Consider the following 10,222-nt stretch of genomic DNA (forward strand, 5'->3'; position numbering starts at 1 on the left):
AGTTAAATGAGAGTAAAATAAAATTTTAAATAAGTAAATAGGGTGTATTTTAAAATTGGGAGTACTTAATGATTTTTTTTGATAATCCCCCCAACAACCTCTTAATTGAAATTGATCAGAAGCTCGGTCCAATTTTCTTTTGGGTCCTAATCCAAGCCCAATATAAATAGCCTTTTAAGGGCAAATGAAGAACAGAGACCGAAAAAACAAAAAGTTACAAAATTGAGCAGCGAATAGGAAGAACAGGTGCTGTTCACAAAAATTAAGAAAACTCATCCCATTTTTTTTGTTTGGTGCACAATCTAATACCTTATTTTTGGGCCATGTAAAAAATAACTACGGAAGGAAATATAATCACTTATATATAATAGTGATAGATGCATATGCTTTCCATTTTTTTTAAACATGCATAAATTAAATAAAATTGAGATATGATTTGGGGGTTTGTGACATACCAAAGCCCAACTTGATCTGATTGCGGGGGTTTGTGACATACCAGAGCCCAACTTGCCACAATTTTGCATAGTACAACCATAAGAGCAAGTAGGAGGGGGCACTAACGAAACTTTTATTGTAATTTTTTCCTATTAAACAAGTGAGAAGAACACACCCTATATCCACTGATAAAACGCATTGCACTAAACATCGTAAAAGACATGGCTCTAAAAATTTGGTTTGACAAAAGTAGGAATTTTATCACGCAGGTTGAAAGACATGGACCATCTCGCGACACTAGATACAGGCCCAAATGGTAGATCACCGGAGGAAGAAGATCATCTGGTGCGAAGCACCAAAAAGATCAAAAGCACATCAGCACCTATTGAAGACCAGGACATGAACGACTCTATTCAAGCTCCAACAGAGGAACAACCACAGAGGTCTTTCAAACAAGCCCTTACAGCCACAAAAGCCAATGAGAAAGCTTTTGACAACGACCTTGAGAGACTTTCAGATGATGATTTTCTTACAGATGAGGAAGATAATGAGGCAATGGAGGAAGAGGATCTTAATCGGTTCGCTGATCTAGGGTTTCACGTCCCCATAATCAAGCTTCCTTCGCGTCTCATCAAACATATTCGTAGGCCATGGAAAGACTGCCTAATTGTCAGATTACTTGGGAAAACTCTAGGGTATAAACTCCTTGTATCCAAATTGAGAAAGATGTGGGGACTCCAAGGAGACTTTGAAGCAACTGATCTGGGTTTGGGGTTTTTCTTGATCAAGTTCGAAATGATGGTCGATTGTAGTAGAGTATATACAGAGGGCCCTTGGATCATCATGGATCATTATCTCACAGTTAGGCGTTGGGAACATGATTTTAAGCCATCGGAGGCTGGAGAAGTGGCCACGGCACTATGGGTCAGGTTTCCACAGCTCCCAATTGAGTACTACAATGAGAAGGTCCTTTTCCATATAGCAAAGGCGATTGGGAAACCCCTCAAGGTAGATCTTAATACTGCCATGTCCGCTCGAGGAAGGTATGCACGCGTCTGTGTGGAAGTTGATCTCACAAAGCCATTAATTTCGCGTTTTGCTATAGGAAAATATACTTACATAGTGGAATATGAGCATCTACACTACTTCTGCTTCCAGTGTGGGAAAGTTGGGCATCGGAAAGAATATTGTAGCAGTAACAAACCGGTGCCGGAGCTGACACCAACTACCACAGTAGCCATAGCTAACGGTCATGGTGCTGGTCTAGATCAAGCTCAAACGGCTAGTTCATCAGGCAAACACTCTATCCCTGACAGAGGGCAGAGAGACAAATTTGGGCCTTGGATGTTGGTGAATAGGAAAAAAAATAATAGGCCCAACCCCATTGCACGGCCAGCTGGACCCAACAACCACATTCACAAAAGATCTGCTAATCGGTTTGGCCCTTTAGCTGAAAATGGGAACATGGTAGGACCCCCCGAACGAGCTAAGCATCAAGGCCACACTGGCCCAAGCATGGTCAACACACACAGAACAGCCTCTACTAGTGAGTCAGGCAATCCTCCTATAGCTCAGGAAATCTTCTTAAAAGGCCAAAAGGGTGAAAGACAACTCAACAAAGATCAGGACCCAGCTGTTGAAGGACAAACTTTACCAGAGATTCCTGCTTCAAGCTACAATCCTAGCTTGGGGCAAGCCACTAACAACGACTTGGAATTAATGAATGCAGAGGTCAGTTCACCCAACCCCCCCTTATCACCTTTTAATCCCACCCCAGTCCAGATTTCTTGTCTTACTCCTTCCCCATCTACCTCTGTAGCTCCCCTAAACCCCATTGGCAATTTTGATCTGAAACAAAAACCGCCTGATACAAATCATGAGTACCCCCAGCAACACCAGCTCCAACGCCGACCCGGAGATACCAGAAGTGCAACTCACCAGGATGAAACACAGCTCTGTGGGGTCATACCTCGAACCAGAGAGCGAAGCCATTCACCAAGTAGGCATCGAATGGTGGATAAAAGAGATAAAACTGAATATAGAACCCAGGTGGGTGAGCGTGGGAGGTCGTCCCTTGCAGGCAACTCAGATGGCAGCCCTACGGCCATCAGAGCTATCCAAGAAGGTAGTGCGTAACTTCATTGGTCTGGCTAACACAGATTCGTTACCCCACCTTCCTAACCGATCATCCATGACTGTTATGCTATGGAACTGTCGGGGAGCCGACAACAAAATTTTTAGGAGAAACTTTAGAGAACTCATTAGAGTTCATCGGCCTAATGTGGTTGCTCTTTTTGAAACCAAAGTCCCTTTCAGCTCAATGGGTCTATTCTTTAACCACTTGGGGTTTACTGCCTCTACCATTGTGGATCCTGTTGGACGAGTAGGAGGTATATGGTTGCTTTGGGAACCTACACAAGTCTCAGTCAGTGCCCATATTGCCAACTCTCAAGTTATTCAGGCTACTGTGAAAAGAGAGAACTATGAAGAGTGGGTGCTAGCTGCAGTCTATGCTAGTCCACATCCTGGTATGCGTCAAAATCTCTGGAATGACCTTGAAGAATCTTCAAACTCCATGCTTAACCCTTGGCTTGTGGCGGGAGACTTTAATGATATCATGGGGCAGAATGAAAGGAGAAGTTTCACTCAGAATAATCACAGTAACCGTTGCAGGAAGTTTCTTGATAACATTAACCGCTGTGGGCTAATGGACCTAGGTTGCACGGGGCCGAAATTTACTTGGTCAAACAACAGGCAGGGATTGACTAATACTATGGAAAGGTTGGATCGAGCTCTTTGTAATACGGAATGGAGGATCACCTTCCCCGAAGGAGCAGTCCGAAACCTTCCTCGTACCTACTCGGACCACTCACCTCTTATGGTCTACACTGAAGGTATAACTAAACTCTTCCCTATAAATCGCCCTTTTCGTTTTGAAGCAGCTTGGTTATCACATCCTAGTTACAAAAATATTGTTAATTTGTCTTGGAATCATGAATCCTTTCTTCAAGACAACCTGAGTTCTCTTGCTACTAACTCCCTTGTTTGGAACAAAGCTGTGTTTGGAAATATTTTTAAAAGGAAAAGATGGTTGTTATCTCGAATTGAGGGAATCCAAAAAGCTCAACATTTCTCCTCTTCTCATAACCTCTTTTTGTTAGAAAAAGATCTTATCAGTCAATATAACAAAACTCTCTTTCAAGAAGAAGTTTTGTGGTTTCAAAAATCTAGAGCTAATTGGATTACTCAAGGTGAGAGGAATACAAAATTTTTTCACATATCTACTATTTCTAGAAGGAAAAAATTGAGGATTGATTCTTTGAAGAATGATCAAGGTGTTTGGATTGATGACCCTCTGCTGGTGAAAGATCACATCCAAAATTATTTTATTTCTTTATTTAACAATGAACCTGTTGATGTCCTTGACCACTGGTGTAATATTGCTACACATAAATTTTCACATGATGAGAATAAATTATTGCTGAGAAACATTACCAAAGAAGAAATTTGGGAGGTTGTCAAGCATATGAATTCGTTCAAGGCCCCAGGAAGAGATGGGTTTCAAGCCATATTTTACCAAAAATTTTGGGATGTGATTGGGACCAATGTTTGTGATTTCATTAAAAAGTGTTTTCAAGAGAAACATATACCTCCCATTGTGAACCAAACCCTTATTGCCCTCATTCCTAAGACTAATATCCCTGAGACTATTACGCAGTTTCGTCCTATTAGCCTGTGTAATGTCTCGTACAAAATTTTGTCTAAATTATTGGTCAACCGTATTCGCCCCCTCCTTAATGATCTTGTTAGCCCCAGTCAAAGCAGCTTCATACCTAATAGAGCCACTCATGACAATATCATCATTACACAAGAGTTGATTCATACTCTTAGGCACAAGAAAGGGAAATATGGCGGTCTTATTATCAAAATCGACCTTGAAAAGGCTTATGACAAATTATCTTGGGATTTTTTGAGAGCAACTCTTGAAGAGTTCAATCTTAACCAACATTGGATAGATCTTATAATGTCTTGTGTTGCTTCTGTCAATTTCTCCATTTTATGGAACGGGGAAACTATGAACAATTTTAGCCCTGGTAGAGGATTGAGGCAAGGAGACCCGCTTTCACCTTACTTGTTTGTGCTATGCATGGAAAGGTTGTCTAACATGATCAGAGTGCAGGTTGAGAAAGGGAAGTGGAAAGGGCTTAAAGCTTCTAATAACAGCCCTCCAGTTTCACATTTGTTCTTTGCTGACGACCTCCTTCTTTTTGCGAAAGCTGACCAATCGAATTGTGATCTAATCATGGAAACTATGAGTGAGTTTTGTTGCATATCAGGGCAGAGAATCAATCTGCAGAAATCCAAGATGTTCATTTCCCCAAATGTTAACAGGAATTTAGCTAAGGAGCTTAGTCAACAGTGTGGGATAAGCCTTACCCAAGACCTTGGCAAATATCTTGGAGTTCCTCTCATCCACAGTCGAGTCAGCAGAAATATCTACAATGGAGTTATCGAGAAAATCCAAAAAAAATTGTCCTCATGGAAGGCTAAGGCTCTATCCTTAGCTGGTAGAGCAACAGTGATTCAATCTGTATCATCCTCCATACCTTCCTACATCATGCAAACCACCAAACTCCCTCAAAGCATCTGTAAACAAATTGATAAGCTAAATAGAAATTTCCTATGGGGTGATCAAGAGGGCAAGAACAAGGTCCATTTGGTTAATTGGCAACAAGTCTGTAAGAGTAAACAAGAAGGAGGTTTGGGCCTTAGGAGGGCTGAAGATCAGAACATTGCTTTGTTAGCCAAATTGGGCTGGAAATTAACTTTCGACCAAGAAGCTGTCTGGACCAGGATTCTTAGAGGCAAATACCTTCACAAGCACACCTTTGCTAACTGGCCTACTAGTAAGAATGCGTCACATACCTGGAGAAGCATTATGAAAACTAGAGAGATTCTAACAAAAGGTACAAAATGGACTGTCGGAAATGGGAAGTCTATTTCTTTTTGGAAAGATTGGTGGTATGGGGATGGGCCTTTAGCTTCTCTCTTTCCAGGACCACATACCAATGAGAATGTTAAAGTTGTTGATATGCTTAATGAGGAAGGCGGATGGCATCTTTCTGAGGTAGAAAATATTTTGCCACCGTCTGTGCTTCATCAAATTCATCAGGTACACCTCCCACAATTTGTTGAAATTATAGATAACCCACATTGGCTTGGCTCCTCTAGTGGTACCTTCTCAGTTGGAGCTGCCTACAATCTCATTATCAAGCAAGATTCTGATCAGGCTTCTGGCTTGGTTAACTGGAGTTGGATATGGAAATTGAAACTTCCTCAAAAATTGAAAGGGTTCACGTGGCTGCTAATGCTTAACAGATTACTGACTAACCAACAAAGAAAGATCAGAGGTTTTACCAACACTGACACCTGCCCCAGATGCCAACTTTACTGTGAGGATTTGAATCATCTTCTGCGAGAGTGTCAGAAAGCTGTGGAAGTTTGGGAAATTCTGAGTAATCGCAACTGGAGAATATCCACTGCTAACATGCCCTTGGATATTTGGCTCCAAAACAACATAAAGAGCAAGAGTAAAGAGTTCTCTAGTGTCCCTTGGGGTACTATTTTTGTAGTCACATTGTGGAGTTTGTGGAAGGCTAGAAACAGTTTCGTTTTCAGACAAGAGGAGTGCAATGCTCAAGAAACTGTGAGACTGATTCATCAACAGGCTGCCGAAATTTACCATGCTTTCCAGATTGATCATTTCACATGCGATATGTTGCTCTATAAAACTAATTGGTGCCCTCCTTGTGCAGGGAAAATCAAACTTAACACAGATGGATGCTCCAAAGGCAACCCTGGACCTGCTGGATACGGTGGGCTGTTCAGAGATGCTAGAGGAACCTGGATACTTGGCTATCATGGGAAATTGGAGGTAGCTACAAGTGAGGAAGCTGAGCTGTGGGGTATCTACCGAGGCCTCACCATCATTTTGGAAAAAAGCATGCATGATATTACAATTGAAACAGATTCAGAGCAAATGGTGTTGCACATCAACAACACCACCCCCAGCAATCATCCACATAGAGCCTTGCTAGAAGACATCAAGTTTCTTATGCTGCGATGTAACTGTGATGTCTCTCACATTCTCCGGGAAGGGAACAAGTGTGCCGATGGTCTTGCTAATATGGGAGTGAATCATGTAGAGAACTTGGTAGTTTTAGATAACCCCCCAAATGAAATTGCAAATCTTTTGATTGCAGACATTGTTGGGGCTTCATGTGAAAGGGCTTAGTTCTCTTTGTTTTTTCTGAGCCCTCTTTTGGTTTGTGTTTCTGCCCCCTTTTCTGTTTGGTTTGTTTCTACTTTCTTTTGAATCAAAAAAAGTAAAAGACATGGCTCTTCTGCGGTGGCGGAGCAAATAAATTAAATCAGAGAGGGCACTTATTAATTACAATATTAAAATTTTTTAGAAAAATATTTCACATAAATTTTTACCATTAATTTCAAGAAAGATAAAAAAAAAATAATCAGTGTGTTTGGTTTTAATTTTTTAAATTCAGTTTTCTAAAAACTAAGTTTTTTATTTTTCGTATTTTTTTGGTTTTAGTGAATATTTTTAAAATTTTAAACAATTTTTTTATTTTTTTAGATACACATTACTTAAATATGTATCCAAATAGTAAAATATTTGTGAAAAAATATTTTAAAAAATTAATAAATACACAAAAATACAAAAAATGTACTGAATTTTCATATTATATTTATATTTTTTGGTATTTATTGTATTTTTTAAAGTTTTTTTTCACAAATATTATACTTTTTAGGTATATTTATGTTAGATGTATTTAAAAATTTAAAAAAATTATTGAAAACATTAAAACATGGAAAATAAAAATATAGAATTTTTTGAAAATTATTTTCTGAAAACTAGAACCAAATAAGCTAAATATTATTTGTAATTAGTGTATCATGGACAATATCAAAAAAAGTTATGGATGTAAAGTTTTAAAATAAATTATATAATGATAAAGTAATTTTTTTATACAAAATATCCGTAATTCAATATAACAGTTATACCACATCATCATTAACATGTGATATCACCAATCAATAGTAAAGAAACACAAAGAGAATGAACGCTACATGTCAAATGTAACTAACAATTCAATAAATTCTATATTTTCATTGAGATTAATTATATTTGCATATCAATAGTGATAGATATCACCATTATATTGGCATTTTCATAGATAATAATATCGTAATCATTTTATTTTCAATCACAATGACCATTATTATTCTTATTTTTTTAAAAATGTCATTAACATTTAAAATAATATTTTTATAAATTCTTTTATTTAGAAATTTTTTTTATGTTTGCTTTGAAAAAAAAAAAAAAAAAATCTAAAACCCAGGAGAGGCACGTGACCCCCCCCCGGGCCCTTGCAAGCACCGCCCCTGCTCTTGTGCCCTTGTGCAGCAACAACTGTTGTGTTGCGAAATGGATCCATTTTGGGATTCATTTTGATAATCTGAACCGTTCACATTTTAGAATACATCAAGTAGAACATGCATGCAAAATATCAAATTAATTTGATATTGTTTACCCATTCATCCGCTCACATTTGTATCTACAAAAATAAATAATAATTGTGATTTAAAGTATTAAAATGAATACAAATATGAATGAATAAATGGGTAAATAATATCCGATTAACTTGATTTTTTGCAGGCATGTTCTAATTAATGTATTTTGAAATATGAACAATTCGAATTATTAAAATATACCTCAAAATGAACCCATTTCGTCGCACAACAGTTTCTGCTGCGCAGCAGCATCCCCAACTCCCTTACAACACTTGTTGCTATCAATGATAATATCATTATCATTGCCACAACTCTCAAACTATTTTGAGCCATTTTTCTCTCTCTATCTCTGTATTTAAAAATAACTTATTTCAATGTTGCAAATATAGACTATACTACACGCCATCTATAGGCCCCAAAAACAAAGCAAGAGTGAGAATTAATTTTATTGTAAGTGCTCTTAAGTCATGGAACAAATCCTCTATCTCATGCTATAGTATAAATATTACTGTTGTCAGTATTATTGTTTTTCTTATTAGAGTAAGATTTTCTCATATCCTTTTTTAAATTTTAGACATGTGAGCCCACCATAGAACACACTTCAATGAGTTCATTCGTTGATATATATTGTTGTCACTATATAAAAATTATAATTAGTTTGATGATTATAGTCACATAAATTTGACATTTTCTTTTTTTTTTCGAAAAATAGACATGAAGGATTAAAATTAAAAGTAGTTAATAGGGAATGAAAGATCAAGAAATAATTTGAAAATAATAAATAATTCAAGCAATTTGTCATTTTTTACACTTAAAATTAAGATTAATCTTTACTTGAATGGAGAAATTATTTGAGAATAATAAAATACTAAATTAATTTGTTATGATACTTAAAATATATTTCCCCATATTTATTTATCTCATTTAAACTATTTTTATTAAATTAAATCATAAAATTAATTAATTACCTTCATTAATGGCTGAATTTTTTTTTTTTTTTTTTATAAAATTTCAAAAACTTGTTGAAAAAAAAATAGAGTCAAGAAATTACATTTATATTTTGAAAAAGTGATGAAAAACAAATAATAATTTCATATATAGGGTAAACTAAATTTAGTACATTTAAGGTTAAGATTAATACTCATAATGAATAAGTTTGATTCAATTGTCAGAAACCATAAGATTTTATTTTTTTTTTTTTTTTCTTCCATATTTATTTTTAATTTTTTTTATTATGTAAGAAATATTAACTTGCGTTTTTTTAAATATGCATTGACTAGAAGTTTAATGATTCAAAGATAAAAATTAAAATTTAAAAATATTATATGATTGAGAAAAGATAAAATAATAATTTTATTACATATGAATAAATAAGTAATGTAAATTCCTAGGAAAGAAATAAATCCATTTATTTCAACTTTACGAAAAAAATCAAATAATAAATGCATTACTTAAAATGTTAAATTTTATATTGTTTATATATAAGTGTTATATTAAATTACTATGATGTTATCTAACATCAATTTTAGAGGAATTATTTAGTTTTAAGTATTTCATTAATGAAAATTAAATTCTTTCCATTAAATGTTTTAATAATATCTTAACAATTTAAGAATTTTATTTAATATTGCATGAAATTTAATAATTTTATTAAATAATGTTAAAATATGTATGAGTCTCTGATAATATATGAGCAAATTACAGCGGTAGTCCCTGTAATTTATATTTTTTTCATTTTGGCCACTATTATTTCAATTTGCTCAATTTTGCCGCTTAATTTTACGAATTGTGTCATATATTAGTCCAATAAATAACGGCGGTTAAGTTTGATGGACGGGAAATCAAATGATGTTTTAATTTCGTCACTGTAGTTTACAGAATGTGTCAATTTAGTTCTTGTTGTTTTTACTTTCCTATAAACTATAGGGACTAAATTGACACATCCAGTAAACTACAGGGACCAAATTGAAATATTATTTGGTTTTCCGTCCATCAAACTTAACCACCGTTATTTATTGGACTAATATGACATAATCCGTAAAATTAAGGGACAAAATTGATCAAATTGAAACAACGGGGACCAAAATGAAAAATGGGTAAATTACAGGGACCATTTGTATAATTTACCTATAATATATATACAAAATCTTAGGAGAGATAATAATTTACTCATTTTGATAATGAATGAGGCTTCTTG

The 10,222-nt window shown here is 35.5% G+C and overlaps 1 protein-coding gene across 1 annotated transcript; it reads left to right on the plus strand.

Moving 5' to 3' along the window:
• The first annotated feature begins 714 nt into the window (after positions 1–714).
• Positions 715–2,571, plus strand: LOC114304299 (uncharacterized). Its single transcript, XM_028249463.2, has one exon. The coding sequence runs from the start codon at positions 715–717 to the stop codon at positions 2,569–2,571; it is 1,857 nt and encodes a 618-aa protein (XP_028105264.2).
• The last annotated feature ends 7,651 nt before the right edge of the window (positions 2,572–10,222 follow it).

Source organism: Camellia sinensis, chromosome 15 (assembly GCF_055761805.1).
Source record: "Camellia sinensis isolate YWXY chromosome 15, ASM5576180v1, whole genome shotgun sequence".
NCBI lineage: Eukaryota > Viridiplantae > Streptophyta > Magnoliopsida > Ericales > Theaceae > Camellia > Camellia sinensis.

Coding starts and splice junctions, on each gene's coding strand:
- LOC114304299 (XM_028249463.2), top strand. CDS start 715: ATGGACCATCTCGCGACACTAGATACAGGCCCAAATGGTAGATCACCG.